At 38.6% G+C, this 19358-nt stretch overlaps 1 protein-coding gene across 1 annotated transcript in view; it reads right to left on the reverse strand.

Annotated features, from left to right (window-relative positions):
- The window catches only part of ZC3H8 (zinc finger CCCH-type containing 8), a 32715-nt gene extending 13636 nt beyond the window's left edge, over positions 1–19079 (reverse strand). The window contains exons 1-7 of the mRNA XM_081795232.1: positions 18903–19079; positions 14641–14737; positions 6153–6384; positions 3974–4107; positions 2260–2346; positions 1506–1619; positions 8–115 (exon numbers count right to left, since the gene is read on the reverse strand). Coding sequence (XP_081651358.1) covers positions 8–115; positions 1506–1619; positions 2260–2346; positions 3974–4107; positions 6153–6384; positions 14641–14737; positions 18903–18979 — 849 coding nt within the window. The 5' untranslated portion in view covers positions 18980–19079. The remainder of the gene's footprint in view (positions 1–7; positions 116–1505; positions 1620–2259; positions 2347–3973; positions 4108–6152; positions 6385–14640; positions 14738–18902) is intronic.
- Between the last annotated feature and the right edge of the window lie 279 nt (positions 19080–19358).

Consider the following 19358-nt stretch of genomic DNA (forward strand, 5'->3'; position numbering starts at 1 on the left):
TACTTACTTTGGCCAACAATTCTTGTGTTTCAGGAGTCAGTGGAGCATGTGAAAACTTGCAATAGTCACCCTGATAACATTTTGTTCCTGTATGGTAAAACTTGCAAGGATATTCATGTAACCCAAGTGTTAAGGAAGAGAACAATTTTAATCCAACTAAAATAATTTATAATTTATTAACTTTATGTTCCCTGTATAAAGGCCTTTCCTCCTAGTAGAAACACTAAATTCTCTATTTAAAATATGATAAATTATGAATTGAACTATATGAAACATCTAATTTTAGGATAATTATAATAAATCAAGTTTATTGGCTATCACATGAAACTTTCCCTTCATATTCATTTTTATAATAAATTATAGGTCTGTTTCAACGACGTAAGGAAAGTTTGTGTGTTTTAAATACTTTAAGATATGTGATTATTATTTTTTTATAATTTTTTTAAGTTTATTTATTTATTTTGAGAAAGAAAGAGAGAGAGCATGAGCAGGGGAGGGGCAGTGAGAGAAGGGGACAGAGGATCTGAAGTGGGCTCAGCAGAGAGCCCCAATGTGGGGCTCAAACCATGAGATCATGATCTGAGCTGAAGTTGGATGCTTAACCAACTGAGCCACCCAGGCACCCCAGAAATGTGATTATTTTTAAGGCATTCTTTTGGGGTAGAGGCAATAAAGCCAATGACGATGATAGGTTTTACAAATCTGGATCCTTTATATATTAGGTTTATTTAAAATAGAATGAACTTAAACAACTTCAACATTGTTTTCTAGAAAAAAAACTCTCAAGTTAGAGTTTGAGATTCCCTATACTGCATGACTGAAGGAAAACAACTTTTGTGGTACCCAAAGGTGCTATTACCATAAAATTTTTATGTTCTATGTTTTTACAACCTGTCTGTACCATTTGCATTAAAGAGTTAAGGTTATTCTCCAAATTAAAGGACAATTCAGTACAGACTATACAGAAAACAAGTACTCCCAAATGACGCCTTTTTTTTTTTTTTTTTTTTTTTTTTAAACAAAGTAACTCATATGAGGGTGCCTAGCTGGCTTAGTTGGTAGATCATATTACTCTTAATCTCAGGGTTGTAAATTCAAGTCCCACGCTGGGGGTACAGATTACTTAAATAGAAAATCATTAATAACAACAAAGTAGTTGTATATATGTATATACACATACATAGCTATATCTCTATGAACATAGATATAATTAGTTAATGTCACAGCAGAAATTCTGAGTCTTTCTGTGGGTTGAATAGGTCTCATGAACCTGCTGCTATGCTATCCAAGTGAAGGATCTTCATTTGAGAGAATTATTAGAGAATCCATCTTTTCTTTCTTGGGGAAAAAAAAAATCACACAATTTAACCACTTTGATATGGATTTGGGCTTGGGTAACATAATTTTGCCATAGCTAAAACACGGGTTTTATTCAAAATTATACATACTTAAAATGTTCATGTAAATATTTATAAAAAGTAAAATTATATCTTGTGATAAAGGATATTATGCAAATACAGACAATTTTCACCTCTGGTACAATATCCTTGTACATAAAACTTGCACATTTCCTTTTTCTTCTCTATCTCTGCATCATGATCAAATTTACACTGGTCTCCCTGGGCGAAAGGAAAGAACAAGGACAAGCCATTATTTCTCAGTTAAGTCATGCAGTTCCTACTAATCTTAAAACAAGCAAATGGTTCCAGAAAAAAATCTGAGAAGCCCTACAGTCTAATTCTTAACGAGCTATCGTATAACCACTCCACATGTATCTGCTTAAAATCTTGTTACATCCTAAACCTTTTTAACACAAAGTATTTTTTTTAAAAAATGCTTATTTATTTGATAGAGAGAGCCTGAACATGAGCAGGGGAGGGGCAGAAAGAGAGGGAGAGAGAGAATCCCAATCAGGCTCCACAGTGCCAGCACAGAGCCTGCCACCAGGGCTCAATCCCACGAACTGTGAGATCATGAGCTGAGCTGAGATCAAGAGTCAGCAGTTTAACTGACTGAGACACCCAGGTGCCCCTAAAAAGTATCTTTTTTAAACATAAAATAATACTTCAGTAAAGCTTTCTAACTGAACCTTTTCCAGAAGGAAAGAGTTATAAAATGTACAGGTATGCTTTTAGAGTATCCAATGGAGACAGTAGTTGGCTTTTGTACATTTTTGCTATACCTTACATTTTAGTATATTTTTGCTTACGCAGTTTTTTATACCTTAATACATTTCCTTTCAAGAAAATATTTACAAACTTGTTTCCCCTTGCGTTCCACTGTATGTTGGTTGATGAATCCCTGACTCATTCTCACATGCTGCTGCTTCTCTTTCGGTTTACCATCCTTTGAAAACAAAAACAAAGAAGTAAATGTGAGAAATATAAATTTAAATATTTTATTCCACTGCACAAAATTATTTTGACCACCTTTAAAACATTAAAAAGTGACTCTTCTAAACTGGCCTACATGTGTAAGATTTGGACTTTTGCACATCAGTTGAAAAATAAATGTTCTGCCAATTACAACAGAATTCCAGCACTGAACGTGTTTGGTCAATTTGTATTATTTTACTATACTTTGCCCTTATTTTTAAAAATTGAATAAGCAATTTTTTAAAATGAAAATGCTGCTACTTGTGATAAAAAATGAAATCCGGGAATAAGGCTCTTGAGAACGACGGAGACAAAACTGGAGACTGTAAGGTAAACCGAAAGCGGTATACTCTTTAAGTTCAATGAGATGCTCACTGGGTGAGAGCGGAGAATAATAACCAGCTCTATCTAGTAAACAAATATAACCTCAAAGATGGCAACAGAGATATAAAAACAAAAGGTGACCTTTATATAAAAACAAAAGGGGAATCTCATAATACATTTTAGCTCTTTAGAAACCTAAACCATTTTAGCACCTTAACCTGTGGTACAATTTACATACAATGTCTTCATCCCAAACTTCTGAACATGTTTAGGAATTAAATATGTGCAAAGAAGAGACCTGACTACATTTACGTGATCTGCTTTGTAATGACGTTAAATTTCTACTTAACACCATCAAAATTATGTGTCCAATATGTGCCAGTTTAAATCTTTGGTTTTATTTGACTATGTTATTAAATTCTAACACAGGTTTACAATTTGCTACTCATGTAGAAGGGCTGTCAACTTTAGCTGAATAATCATTTGAGTCCATGTAAACCAAATGAAGGGAATACCAACAGGGTCAGGAGATACAGGCTGTGGCCTGGCCCTGTGTGACTGAGCAGACACCTGAACCCCCAGGGCTTCAGAGTCCTCATTTGTAAAATATGGAAACATATATAAATATGTTTCAATCCATAATATTTGGTATTTCTAATATTTTACCACCCCTGACTCTTGTCTTCTGGACCCAGCCTAACAAAAAAGTTTGTTTAAAACACCTCAGAAAAGCAGAGTCCAGAGGAGTCACTTACTATTCTACCCTGATTACATCTGCAGACCAAGGAAGAGGAACTTCTACAAAGCAAAATCAAAACACCAAGCGGATAGGGGGTGTTTTGTAAGCCAATGCTCAGAAATATTCATTTTTAATTTCCAGAGGGGAGACAAATACTGATAGACCAGGAACCGCAATCATAGCAACTCTGTAAGACTCTGTGACCTTTGAAGTGTTCTCTGGGCTACTTTACCTTCTCCCTGCTCCTCCTGCTTTTCCAGTCTCTGACAGTACAACACTGCAAAATCAAGGGACTTGTGTGCACGTATTCAGGTAAACAGGTTCAACGTTAAGGCTTAACACAGGTGCTGGCAGCTCATGAGGGAGAGGGAAGGAGCTGCAATAGTGACAAGGAAGAATGTGGAGAGCCAACTGATGGTGAGAGGAGATTTTTCACCGTCAGAGAACCCTCGTTTTATGGCTTGCCACTGAGGTAGGTGCAAGATGAATATCCTGCAGCATGTAGGCGTTCTCCTACGTGCCCATACTCTTGTACCTGTTCCTGTGAGCCACTGTTCCTCAGTGAAGCGTTGGATCCTTTGTGTCCGGCGCCAGGCCATTTTCGCTTCATTTTCTTCTGTTTACCATTTTTCTGTACAGCTTTAAGGTTTTTATTTTTTTGTTTAACAACTAAAAACAAAAAAGTTAATTCTGTTTAAATCTTAAACATTAAATTAAATCTTAAAATGCTTAATTTTAATTTATGATGACATAAAAGTACAATGGCAGTTTACTTTAAAATTTTTTTAACGTTTGTTTCTTTTTGAGAGGGAGAGAGAGAGACAGAGTGTGAGTGGGGGAGGGGCAGAGAGAGAGGGAGTCACAGAATCCAAAGCAGACTCCAGGCTCTGAGCTGTCAGCACAGAGCCCAACGTGGGGCTCAAACTCATCAACCAGGAGATCATGACCTGACCCAAAGTCAGATACTTAACTGACTGAACTACCCAGGCACCCCGGCAGTTTACTCTTAAGTGCATTCTGGGGCGCTTGGGTGGCTCAGTCAGTTGAGCATCTGACTTTAGCATGGATTATGATCTCATGATTCATGAGTTCAAGCCTCACATTGGGTTGTGCTTTGGCAGCTCAGAGCCTGCTTCAGATCCTCTGTCTCTCTCTCTCTCCTCCTCCCCTGCTCGCTTGCGTGCTCTCTCTTGCTCTTAAAAATTAATAAAATAAACACCTAAAAAAAAAAAGTACATTCTATAATAATCCAGGAGGAGTTCTCCACTGCTCACTGAGTGAAAAGTGGTACGATGCTGACCTTTCTGGAAGCTCTGGGATTAAGAGACCAAAAGGAGAATTAATATATTCTGGATCCCCAATTCACTCCTTATGAAAATAGATAAGGTAAGGAGGCCTGGGTGGCTCAGTCGGTTAAGTGTCCAACTATCAGTTTCGGCTCAGATCATGATCTGGCAGTTTCATGAGTTCAAGCCTCACATCAGGCTGTGTGCTGATGGTGCGGAGCCTGCTTGGGATTCTCTCTCTCTCTTTCCCTCTCTCTCTGCCTCTCCCCTACTCATGCTGCCTCTGTCTCTCTCAAAATAAATAAACAAACTTAAAAAAAATTTTTTTTAATAGATAAGGTATAGTCAGGAAGAAAGAAAAGCAAGATAATTAATGAAATCAATCTTGCTTGCCACCAGCCAGATCCTTTTGAAGTGTTCAGAGTATAATGGAGCTAATTAGGAACTGCCATAGCACTATAAAAGCAAAACCTTCAAATGTTTAAAATGACCTCTTACACTACTGTCAGAGTTTTCACTGAAAACATTTTATATATGAGTGCCTGGCTGGCTTAGTTGGTAAAGGATGCAACTCTAGATCTTGGGGATGTGAGTTTGAGCCCCACACTGGGCAGAGTGTTTAATTTAAAATAAAAATAAAAACAGATTAAAAAAAAGAAAAAGAAAACATTTTATATAGATTAAATTTATCTATAGACCGATTTTAAACAAAAAAACATTTCAAGAGAAAAAAAGCAGTAAAATAAGAGGACTAATTTTGTTTACCATGGTCATTTGTCCTCATATCTATGACTAAACTTTATCTGATTAATCTAAAAGAATATTATTTCTGAGTTTGGTCTGGCATACCGCTATAACAGATATGAAATCAATCCCTCCCTAGAACACAGCAATACAAACAGGCACATCTTGTCCTTCATATATACAGAGGCAAAGGATTTAGCATTCTCCCTTTCAAAGCAGTCATGGCCTTTGATAACCCTGCTGTACTTTCCTCCTATAAACTAAGCATTTGTACACCAAATGGCCAGGTCTCAGGGGGGGTCTCCGGCCATGCAAGCTCACATCTGGTGTATAGCTCCATGGAGGGGCACCAGGGTAGCTCAGTCAGTTAAGCATTTAACTCTTGATTTTGGTTCAGGTCATGATCTCACAGTTCATGAGATCGAGCCCCAAGTCAGGCTCTGTGCTCACAGCACAGAGCATGCTTGGCATTCTCTCTCCCCTCTCTGTCCCTCCCCCTCGCAAAGTAAATAAACAAAAATAAATAAATAAATAAATAAATAAATAAGATCCATGGAAAGCAGATCTTCCTATGAAATAAAATGCAAGAGAAAACTCCCCCCCTCCCCAAACCCCAATCTGTATATGGACAACTGTGATGCTTCTCTAGATAAACACAAAATGACAAAACAGTCTCACCCTTACCTTTCTGGGTGTCCTTCACTCCCTCTTTCTTCAATTCTTCAGGAAATGGTAAGGATTGAGCAGCATTTGCCATTTCTTTAGCTTGTATATACTGCTGAAGCTCTTTAGCAAAAGTATCTTCTGATTCCTGACTGCAGGTATCATTATCACTATATACATCATAGTCCTTACTTCTTGATTTTCTATGTAGCAATTTCTTCGGTGATGCTGTAGAGTTCCCCAAGTGCCTAAACTAAGTAAAAATTAAATTTTCAATTTTAAAAACCTAGCATAATTCAACGCAATCTGGTTATAAAGAAGAAATAAAGACCAGCCATGAACTGATCATTGTTGAAGTTGGGTGATGGGTATACAGGGGTTCATATACTTTTCTTTCCACTCTTACATACTTAAAATTTTCCAGAATTAAAAAAAAAACATAAACAAAAAACACAACATATTGTCCTTGAAGAAAACTTAACACAAGATTCTGAATTTGTACACTAGATGTACTCTACTGAATTAAAGACGAAACCCCCAAATCTTAATTATTTGATATAATTTTATTTGATTGAATTATAGTATTACAATTCACATTTTATTTCTCCCTTTGCATCCCTTTGCATACTTTAAATGGTTTAATTCAATAACTCATCATTTCATAAAAGAACAAGTAAACTGTAATGGCCCAAGTGAAAATCTATACTACACTAAGATATATCACAGCTAGCGAAGTCCATTATTTTTCCTGTAACTCACAGCATTGGTGGCAGAGAAGGTGGCAGCACTGAAAACAAGGAAGAAAGAACTGCCCCGTTCTCTATAATCAAGTTAATTTTACTTTCAGAAATAGTTTTCTAACACTGTTGTTGCAGCTGCCCCAAGGCGACAGATGCAAACACTGGCACCCACACTGGAAGAGCAAGCCAGGTAAGGCAACTGACCCTGGGTCAGCCTGAGATGATCACAGCAGACAACTTAAAGTACTCTGAATTAAAGTACCAGAGGGGCGCCTGGGTGGCGCAGTCGGTTAAGCGTCCGACTTCAGCCAGGTCACGATCTCGCGGTCCGTGAGTTCGAGCCCCGCGTCAGGCTCTGGGCTGATGGCTCGGAGCCTGGAGCCTGTTTCCGATTCTGTGTCTCCCTCTCTCTCTGCCCCTCCCCCGTTCATGCTCTGTCTCTCTCTGTCCCAAAAATAAATAAAAAACGTTGAAAAAAAAAAAAAAATTAAAAAAAAAAAAAAAATAAATAAAGTACCAGAATTCCCTAGTATTGGTTATATAGGTATTTATACTTGATAACCCAGGTGGATCAAGTTGTATAATTATAGTTAGTATATATGATACATTTTAATTAAGGTTTATTTTAAAAAGTCCAAGTGTCAAAGGGCTCCTGTTTTGATATCAAGAAGAGATGACATGTCTACCATTAAATTGGCCAATGATCCTGCTCCAGAGCATGCTTTGGGGCCTGGTCTCTTACCTACTTTCTTATAACTGATCAAGGCAGCAGACTCAAACAAACCAGAAGACTATTATAAAATATACTAAGTGGCCCAATTTAATGGTTTACCTTTGATGGTTAACTTCAAAGCTAGGAGTCGTACCACCAGAGGATTTATCGTAGGCTTACAAAAGGACTTTGCTCCCTGCCTGAAGAATCCAAACAAGTGGAGAAAGTTTCCTAACCTGACAGTGGCCTTAATGTACACCTCATCTTCATTACACCAGACAAGACTACCACCAATCCAACAATCATCAGGCCACCAAGTTCCTGGTCTCCAAGTTTTCAAGAAAGAGCACCTTTTAAAACTAAAGCCATAGAATGAACTTGTAAATGTATCTTCTTCTAGTCAGGGGTTGGCAGGTATCAGCCTGGCCTCTTGTTTTTGGAAATAACGTTTTGCTGGAACACAATCACACCCATTCATTCACTTCTCTGCTACCTGTGGCTTAGTTGTGACAGAGACAATATGGCTCACAAAGTCAAAATGATGCACTAGCTGGTCCTTTATAAAAAGTTGGCCAATTTCTGTGATAATTATGTTTACCTTGGTTTTCGCCTTTAATTTTATTTAATGGGCACAGGGAGAATCATCCAATTATGCAACAGCTTCGCGAAGCTTAGTCAAACACACAGGAAATTCTATTCAACGTAACTGAATCAAAATATCACAATGATCCAAATGAATAATTAAGTGCTCCCTCACACACAAAATATGTACCAAAGCAGACCCCTTTTAACAGGTAATAATATGTCTGATTCATTTGTATTAAATGAAAAGATGAGACGACTTGGCAACATGAATAAAACCAGGAAGATCATCATGTTGTTTTTTATACATTAGAGATGAGCACTCCTAATGGATATGATTACTCTTAGAGAGCAATGATATACACAAAATACAAATGATTGCTTTAATACTTTTCTTCATGCAGCTAGCTATAAACTCCTTGCTTTGATATTTGTTGTTCTCTATGTAATTTAGAAAGCATATAAATACACCATATAACTTTTTTCCCTTCAGTGAAGGAGTCTAAATAAAAATTTTTTTAAGCAAAAGATTTTTAATTTAGGATGATTTATTGAACTAGTGTGGCCTCCTGAAAGTCCACAGAAATAAAAGTATAGAAATGTAAAAACAGTTCCATATTAGTGGGGGTGGGGGGGAAATGAAGTACATTCATCAGTAATTGAGAAAAGTTTAACAAATTATTGGCAAACATTTGAAAAACAAAAAGCAAATGATAACTGGGAGGCTGGGCTTACGTTGGTGTGTGAGAAACGGGGCTGTAAATGAGGATGAATTAAAATTCTACATAAAAACAGACAAAGCTATTGTTAACAAATTCTCTCTACCCTACTCCTCACCAGAACACATACAAACAAAAATTTACCCTGGGCAAAAAAGAGAATAAAGAAATTGAATAAAATGTCTGATAAAAGCCAAGTCTTGTTACCTGGGTACTAAGACCCCAGGATGAAGTCCTCCACATTCTGGCATTTGAGAGCAACCCCCACCAGAAATATACTCCATCCACTCAACCTACAACAGGAGTTCTACCCCACTATCCAGAAGAGATCCGCCCACTGGGGTCTATGGACAGAATTCAATGAACTTGAATGGCAATAAAAATCACACATTATTTGCATCATCAACCCTTAAGTTGACATTTAGCATCTTCCTGTTGTGAAACACAGGCCAACAAACAGCAGTAGTATCAGCAGTACCAGCAACTGTCACTAATAGAATCATAGTTACTTTCATATATCACCTTATAGTTGTTGCAAATCTCAAAATATCTTTTATGTTCATCACTATATCAAAGCTACAATAATTAGACCTGTTGGACCTTATTATTTAGTACATTAATAAAGAACATATTACTCTTTTCCCATTTTATTTTGATTACTATATTTCAATAAAATAAATTTCCTTTGTAATCCAACATATTCTATTTTATTCACTTAAAAACATTATTCTGAGAAGGGACCCATGGGCTTCACCAGACCGCTGAAAGGGATGCATAGCACAAAGCAGGCTGCAGGAAACCCACTTATCCACACAGCCCACTCATGTACAGAGAATGTCCAGTCAAGCTTCCCATCTGGACAAAAGGCCTACAGAGACACAGACCCGGCAACACACCAGTTTAGGCCGTCCATCAACTCCAGGCCTATCTTAAATCAAGGGACAATGAAGGCACAAAACACATGACAGAAATCTAGAGCAGGTGTCATTAAACTATGCTCCCGGGCCAAATCCATCTTGCCACTTATTTCTGTAACAGCAAGCTAAAAATGGTCTTTAGAATTTTTAAACGTTTGAAGAAAAAAATCAAAATAATATCTCATGACAATGAAAATTATATAAAATTCAAATTTCAACACCCATAAATAAAGTTTAATGGAACACAGCCACACTCATTCATTTACATATTATACTAGATGCTTTCACACTACAATAGCAGAGCTGAGCAACAGCAGAGTTGAATAGTTGCAAAAGAGACCATAAATAGTTGCAAAAGAGACATTCAAGACATTATCTATTTAAAAAATGCTAGAAAGCTATAACATCAAAACAAAGAACAAGAAAGAACTCTTGAAAAATTATGAGAAACCAAGAGTTAGAAAATGGATGCTTAAAAAAGACGTAATTTATAATAGCCTCATCAAACATCTAGCAATAAACCTAACAGAAGGTATGTAAGATACCTACAAAGAAAAGTATCATATACTGTTGAGAGAAATTATAGAGGACCTAAATATTAGACAATTCAATATTCTAAAGATGTCAATTCTTTCCAAAATGATCTACAGATTAAATGTATTCCCAATGAAAATTCCACCAGAATTTTCCACGGAAACACTAATTTTAAAATTTATATAGGGCTAAGAAAAAGCCAAGACACTTAAAGAAGAAAAATGAGGTGAGAGGACTTGCTTATCTGACATCTAAACTCACTATAAAGCTGCAGTAACTAACATGGTGAGCTCTTAGGGGAGGGCTAAACAGATAAACCAGCAGAAGAGAATAGAGTCAAGAAACAAACCCACTCAAACACAAACATTTGATTTTTGAAAATGGTGACATTGCAGACCAGTGGAGGAAAAGACCATTCTTTTCCTTCAGTGAATGGTGCTGGAACAACTGGGTATGATAACAGGGGAAAAAAAAAAAAAAGGTAAAAAAAATTTATTACCTCTACCTCACAGTATACAGATACAAAAATTAGTTATGGTGACTATAAGCCTTTGTGAAAAGCAAAACAATAAATCTTTTAGAAGACACTACAGAAAAATATTTTTATTATCTCAGGATATTTAGATAAAACACATAGAACACTAACTATAAAGAAGAATAAATCTGAATACATTAAAATATAAACTTTTAATCAAAAAATGCCATCCTGTAAAGCCACAAAATAAGCAGATATCTGCAACAGATAATACTCAATGAAGGGCAGGAGGGAACCCTTATAATCCAAAATAAAGAACTACAAATCAAGGGAAAAAAAAAAAATCACAGACAAACCAGTAATACTAAGACAAAAAGACCTGAACAAGCACCAAAAAAAAAAAAAAAAAAAAGAGGAAATCCAAATGGACAAACACAAAAAGGTGCTCAATCCCAATAGCAATTAAGAAAATATAAATGGGGTGCGTGGGTGGCTCAGTTGGTTGAGCGTCCGACTTCGGCTCAGGTCATGATCTCACGGTTTGTGAATTCGAGCCCCGTGTCGGGCTCTGCGCTGACAGCTCAGAGCCTGGAGCCTGCTTCAGAGTCTGTGTCTCCTCCTCTCTCTGCCCCTCCCCTGCTCATGCCCTGTCTGTCTCTCAATAATAAATAAATGTTAAAAAAAATTTTTTTAATAAAAAAATATATAAACTAAATTACAATGAGAAACTTCACCAGGTGATAAAAAATAAGATGGATAATAATATCACATGTGGAGTAGCAGAAATACAGTCTTTCATATACACCTCTGGGAATAAAAATTGGTAAAACCACTTTGGAATACAGTTTGGCATTAAGGTAAAGGTATAGATGCTTATACTCTAAGACCCAGAAGTTCTACTCCTAGGTAAATACAGAACACACGTGCAACAGGACACAAGTTAAAGAATGTAGCAGCACTGCCTATAATCTCCTATAACCTATAACCTCTACCAACAATGAAATCTAGTATATTCAATAATGGAATACCATGCAGCTAAGAAAATAAACAAGTATACACCACAACATCTATGAATCTTGTAAATATAATGTTGAGACAAAGAAGACAGAAAAGAACACATAAGGGGTGCCTGAGTGGCTCAGTCATTAGGCATCTGACTCTTGATTTTGGCTCAGGCCATGATCTCACAGTTCCTGAGTTTGAACACCATGCCGGGATCCACACTGACAGCACGGAACCTGCTTGGGATTCTCTCTCTCCCTCTGTCCCTCCCCCTCCTCCCACATGCACACACACACACACTCTCTCTTTCTCTCTCTTTAAATAAATAAACTTAAAAATCATCTTTAAAAGAAAAAAATACAATCACTATCTTATTTCTATAAAATGTAAAAACAGGCAAGAAAAAACTGTGTTCTTTAAGGATGACAGCATCAGCAGTAAAACTAAACCTGTAAAGAAGAGCAAGGAAGTGATTATTAGCATGCAAGTTAGGTCTCTAGTTACCTCTAGGAGGAAACAAGGGGTTATGACTGAGAAAGGAGGCATCAGAGACTTTGCGCGTAATGTTCTTTCTAGACTTGCAAATTGTTGGCTGGGGTGTTCTATTTTTAATCAGCTGTGATATTGTACATTTATGTTTCATGCACTTGTGAGTAAAGAGTCGGGCTGTAGCAAGCCTACTTAGGAATAATGCAGGTGTCCATCTTCTCACAGTACTGTTTCTTGGAATCTACTTAAGATTAACTGTAGAGGGGCGCCTGGGTGGCTCAGTCGGTTGAGCGTCCGACTTCGGCTCAGGTCACGATCTCGCGGTATGTGAGTTCGAGCCCCGCGTAGGGCTCTGTGCTGACTGCTCAGAGCCTGGAGCCTGTTTCAGATTCTGTGTCTCCCTCTCTCTCTGACCCTCCCCCGTTCATGCTCTGTCTCTCTCTGTCTCAAAAATAAATAAACGTTAAAAAAAAATTTTTTTTTGGAAAAAAAAGATTAACTGTAGAATGTTCTATCTGCCTAATTCATGTATAGGATTATACATGGATTAGGGAACCTTAAGTGGGTATGAAGAACTGGGGTCTGTATGACTAAAAGAGTATTAAAAATTGGGGGGAAATCCAGGCTACAGTTTCTTAGTGTCAAGACCTTGGTTCTTGTCCACAGCAGCCACACATGCCCCAAAGGGCAAAAGAAGTTATATACTTGGGTAGCTGAGAAGCTGAAGATGATGTACCTGCTGCATTATCTGTCTGTATCCTTTTATAAAGCCAAGTATAAAAGTAGCACATTAAATGATGCCTGGGTGGCTCAGGACGCTAAGCGCCCAACTTTTGATTTTGGTTCACGTCATGATCTTGTGGTTCGTGGGCTCCAGGCCCACATCCAGCTCCGCACCGGCAATGCAGAGCCTGCAAAGTATCACATTAAAGCCTATTTGTGTCTTGTGAGTCTCACTCCCCACTCAAACCCATCTCTTGGTAATGTGTTAAAATTCACAATTAAAAAAAATTTCACGGGCGCCTGGGTGGCTCAGTCGGTTAAATGTCTGACTTCAGCTCAGGTCATGATTTCAGTTGAGTTTGAGCCCCTCATGGGACTCTGTGTGGACAGCTCAGAGCCTGGAGCCTGCCTCAGCTTCTGTGTCTCCTGCTCTCTTTGCCCCTCCCCTGCTCTCTCTCAGTCTCTCTCTCACAAAAAAACATTAAAAAAATTTAGAAAAAAAAATTTCAAAGAGAGAAAGAGGCAAGAGAGGCATAGATACTAGCTGTTATGGGTTGACTGTGTCCGCCCCCTCAACATTCTCTTGATGAAGTCCTAACCTTAGAATGTGGGCTTATTTGGAAATAGGGCCATTACATGTATAATTGGTTAAGATGAGGTTCCTAGGGTAGGTTCTAATCCAATATGACTGGTGTCCTTATAAAAGGATTAATTTTGGGGTGCCTGGGTGGCTCAGTCAGTTGAGCAGTTGAGCGTCTGGCTTCGGCTCAGGTCATGATCTCGTGGTTTGTGAGTTCGAGCCCTGCGTCGGGCTCTGTGCTGACAGAGCCTGGAGCCTGTTTCGGATTCTGTGTCTCCCTCTCTCTCTGCTCCTCCCCCGCTCGTGCTCTGTCTCTCTCTCTCTCTCAAAAATAAACATTAAAAATAGAAAAATAAATAAAAGGATTTTAGATACAGAAATATGCACACAGGGAGAACACAATTCAAATATGAAGGTAAAGATCAAGGTGATGCTTCTGGAAGCCATGCCAAGGAACACCAAAGACTGGCAACAAACCACCAGAAACTATGTGAGGGGCATGAAACAGACTCCCCCTCACAGCCCTCAGAAGGAACCAACCTTGCCAGCACCTTGATCTCAGATTTCCAGCCTCCAGAGACACAAGACAATAACCTTCTGTTATTTAAGTCACCCACTTTGTGGTACTTTGTTTAGGGCAGTCCTAGCAAATTCATCTAAGCTTTAAGCTGTAAATTACTAAGGTTAGTTGAGTTAGCTGTAAATCATTAAGGTTAGTTGAGTTAGCTGTAAATCACTAAGGTTAGTTGAGTCAGCAAATCAAAACCCTTAAAAATTGTGACCTAATTTGAAAAGGTTTTGAAATAGACTACAACCCATTTCAGAAATAGAGACAACCAAAATAAAAGCAATACACTAAAACAGTTCACGTTAAATGACTAAAGTTTTTTAATATGTTTTTTGACCGTGTAACCAAGGTTTCCTTGATATAAGCAACTAGATCTCAAATGCTGACTATACTGAGACAAATAGGACCCCTGATAAATTTCTCACACCCACTCCTGTCTGGTTTTTTGATATGCCAACTTAATCTTACTTTTTTGGGTATTTGCTCACACTCCAGTTTTACTTCCCATTTTATTTTCTCTTCTTGTGTTTCTTCAACTTCTGTATCATCTATTTCATCATCGATTCTGTAGCAAAAATATCAAATAATACAAGAAGGGTTTTTCAACCTGGAAATGGTTCATACCACACCATTAAAATTCACTGCTTTGGCTTATCTTCTACTTGCCCTCAAAGGAATTCCAAATTCAAATTCTACTCCAAATACTCCAAGAACAAAATTACAGAAGCAGTAAATGTCAACATGTGTTTGTAAGTAAAGTACAAACCTGAAATTTAATGCATAACCTTCATGTTCTAGTATTAGCAGCTATAGAAACCACCCATTCATTCATCCATCATTCCATTCATTCAACAAATACTGAGTATCCACCATATACCAGGCTGTAGGCCTTAAATCCTGGAACACAACAATGAAAAAGACTTTGTCCCTGCCTTGTGAGAACTTCCTATATTCTTGGAGAAAAAAAATAAAGCAATTTCAATATAGTCTGATAAGCATTGGTACATATATGAAGAACACTTAACTTACATTTGGGAGCCAAGGGTTTTCTAAGCCTCAAAGGTATATAAGAATTAGCTAACAAGGGTGCCAGGCTGACTCAGCTGTAAGAGCATGCAACTCTTGATCTTGGGGTCATGAGTTTGAGCCCCACATTGGGTGTAGAGATTACTTAAAATAAATAAACACGTAAACTTTTTAAAAAGTTAGCAAACAAGGAGGAATGTAAGGGAGAAAAGTATTTCAGGTAAAATGCAGGGTGTCCTTCAAGGTCAGGAGAGAGCCTAACTTATAAGCAAGTGGGAAGATAAAAAAGTTGTTTCCAGACTCGCAAGGACTGAGAAGCTGAACATGCAGAGACGTCATCTGAGACAATTACTTGAGAATATTCTGGCAAAGCTAAAAATGAAAGATGAAGATGGGAAATATAAGAAGCTGGTGAACAAAGATGCCAATGAAATTTATGGGTAAAGCTAAATAATGGCTTATACTATAAATACAAGAGACTGAAAGTAATTGTGTCTGGACAAGTAGTGACTACTGAATAAAAGCTTAAGATAGGAGTTACGTGCCAGGTAAAGGTAAGGACTAGGCAATGTGTACATTCTCAAAAAAACGTGTTACAAATGGAATGCGCAAGAATGTGAAGAGTGGCTCTGAGCTTCTTTCAAACTTAGGAGGAGCTCAGGCTTCACAACTTAATCCAATTCAACAGTTTACCACTGATCTATCCCCAGTTAGAGCCTCAAAATTTCTTCAGATAAGACACCAAGTTTGAGCCTTCTACAGAAGCCATTATTACAAGAGCCAATAAGCCACATACTGTGAGCCTTCATTGCTCCAGTTACAGTAATGAAATATTTCATGGAGTAGGAGGCAACCTCCCCTGAGGCAAAGCAATAACGACAGTAATGACTACAATAGCATTAACAACAGCAGCAGCTAACACTTGGCATTATGTTTTCCCTCTGCCAGAAGCTATTCCATGCATATTACCCACATCATAACAACCTTAAGACACACAGACCATTTCACAGACGAGAAAACTGAATTACAGAATGTTTATAAAACTTCCCACAGACCTAGTTAACTGGAAGAGTTGAGACTGGAGCCCAGGCAGGTAGAGCCAAGTACCTATTCAACATATCCCCCTGGATTGCTACCTGACATATTTTTAATAGAGCCAAAACTGAACTCTTGATCTACTCCTCTTGCTATTTTCAACACCAACTCTACCCTTCTAATGATACCGACCAAAAACCTTGAAGTCAACATAGACTCCTCTCTCCTATCCCCATCCAATCTGTGAGAAAATCCAGTTTATCTTCAAAATATACCCATATTTGGCCACTTCTTGCTACTAAATACTATGATCCAAGCTTCTCTTGACTTGTTACAGTCTACTCTCAACACAACCAGAATGACTCTGCTAAAATGTCACCCTGTTGAAAACCTTCCAATAGCCTTTCATCTCATTCAGGGTAAAAGGCAAAGTCATTCTTATGGCATCTACAAGTCCCTACATGATCTGCCTCCCTGACCCTATCATGCGTACCTCTAGAGTATTACTTCTCTTCAACTCCTGCTACTCCTGGCCCCTCTGCTCCAATGACCCAATCACACCATGTTCACTCCACTTCAGGACTTTTATACGCGCTTTTATGTTCTCTCTGCTAGAAATCAATCTTCCTCACCTCCAAGTCCCTACTCAAATATTACTTATCGATGATATCACTGAGGCTTTAACTATCTTCTTTAAAACATATACATTCTCCCGACCATCCCATCCTCACTTCCTATCATTTTCGTTTTCTCCCAGGCATTTATCATCACCTAAAACACTATCTATTTATGTACTGTGAACGAAGCATATAAATCTCATGAATATGGAGATTTTTATCTCTTGTTTATTTATTGCTATAGCCCCAGGGCCTAGGATGTCTCACACGTGGCAGGTGCTCAATACACGAGTAATCCCATCATAAAATTACTAGCAAAAAACCCAGAAACCATTAAAGATTAATTCATTTGACCTTACTTAAAGCAAACACAAAAACCTTTATGCAATGAAAATAAAGCCATAAGCAAAGTCAAAAGACAACAAATTGGAAGTAAACTATCTGCAGACCAGAGATCCTAAAATTTTAAAAAGAAAGACCAACAAAAACAGGCAAAGGATATGTATGAACAAGGAACAGTTCACAGATGCTCTCCATACTTCAATACCATTCTCCACCTAATACTTTGGCAGAAATCCAGAAGTGTCTTTTATGTAGTTCAGTAAAATCGCTTCTCCGCCTTTTGGCTAATATCAAGTGTAGTATGTAGTTCAGTAAAGCTCTTGTGAATAGAATCTTTTATCCAACACATCTTCAAACCGACAGACCCTATTGTTTTCTTACATGCAGCTATTGTTTTTGTGATGATTCACCTTGCCGAATTCTCTTACGTATTTCAATAGTCTACTAACTGGTTCCTCTTGTTTTCCTTTGTAGATGATCACCCATCTGCAATTAACTAGTGTCTTTGTCTCTTTTCAATATTTATAGATCTTATTTTAGTCACTTTGCCTTAGAAACGCAGCAATGAAATCAAATCATGGCTCCTGAAGTAAGACTGGGTAACTTAATCCTAGTTTTGCCACTTACACTGTGCAATCTTGACAAGTTATTTATCCTTTCTCTGCAATTTTCTCATCTGCAAAAACAAGGATAGTTCTTTTCTTCAAGGTTAAGATCAAATGACGTATTTCCTGTAAAGCACTAAATAAAACTCTTGATGGTAGCCTGAATTAAGGTAATAGTTTTAATTAAGGTATTTGAGAGAGACGAGAACAGATTTGAGTGATATCAGAAGGTAAAATCAACCAGAATAAGAGATATATTGACAACGAGAGAAATAAAGGAACAAAGGACTGTGTGTCACAGTTTCAGCTTAGGGAAATTGGAAAAAATACATTAAAAGCTTAGAAGTTGGTTTTTGCATTTCAAACTCAGTAAAAAAAAAAAAAAAAAAGTAAATTAGTATCTGCGTGTAAAGAAACTACACTATACACGTCTCTAAGAATGAGATCAATAAACTAGCACCGTCTGGCCAGCAGTGCCCCCGACTTTCTCAACCTAAAGGAGATGTTACATCTCAAAGGTGTTTGCTGATTTATTATGGTCTTCAGGGTCTTTTGAGGCAAATCAATGCACTAAAGGCAAACTATTCACCCTTCACTGCTTAATGAACTTAGGGTTTCGGTTTTTTCTACAAGAAAAAAAAAAAAAAAAAAAAGCGGTTAGCATGTGTCAGTGAGAAATGACAATCTGTCCCCTAGGAGCTGATGGTCCGGTGGAAGTAGTAGTACTTTGGGAACCCACTGGGTTTCTAACCTGGTTCACAGGGTCAGGAGCGCAAGGAAAGGGGAGCATCCTGGGGCCTCCCTCGACCCCCCTCGGTCACCGCCTGGACCCCGCCGGTCCCCTCAACCTCAAGCAGGGTCCCGGCCAGAGCCGTGGCGGCTTACGAACGGATCCCCACCTCCCGCGTCCGTCCCCGCGGCTCCGGAACGACCTCTCCACGTCCGACCCTCGCGTGTGCCAGGCCAACCCCACGCGCTCGCTCACGCACTCCCCGCGCGACCCCGCGGCGTGGCCCACGCGCAGCCCCAGCGGCCTCCGAATGGAACCAAAAGGCGGAACACAGCTGAGCCCCTGCGACCAAAGTAGAAAAAGATGAGGAATCACCTTTCATCAGAGTCCGTGGTCGGATTTTTACCCAGGGCCGGGTTGGGGGGCTTGGAGAAAAGATTCTCAAAATCCATCACCCTCACAAGGACCCGGCAGCTATAAAGTAACAGCCACCGCGTGAGGAAAAGGGACCCAGTGCGGCGCACTGGCCACAGGTCGCCCCGCGCATGCGCCGCCCCGTCCCCGCGCAAGCCCGCTGTCTCCTGCTCATTCGCGGTTCTGCGCACGCGCCAGTTTAGGTGTATTCTTTTTCCGTTCCCTTTTTGATCTGTTATCCAAAATGTTTACTAGAATTTTTAAACTGAGTCCTTGGATTCTTTCTTTCACTTTCATTGGGGGTAAGTGGGCATCCCAAGGTGGAGAGAATTGTGTCAAGGCAAGAAAATAGAGCATATATATGGGAAACAGAATTGTTCAGTTTTGCTTACTACAACGCCGGGGGAAGAGTGGCGA

The sequence above is a fragment of the Panthera onca genome, chromosome A3, assembly GCF_046562875.1.
Source record: "Panthera onca isolate mPanOnc1 chromosome A3, mPanOnc1 haplotype 2, whole genome shotgun sequence".
In the NCBI taxonomy this organism is placed as follows: Eukaryota; Metazoa; Chordata; class Mammalia; order Carnivora; family Felidae; genus Panthera; species Panthera onca.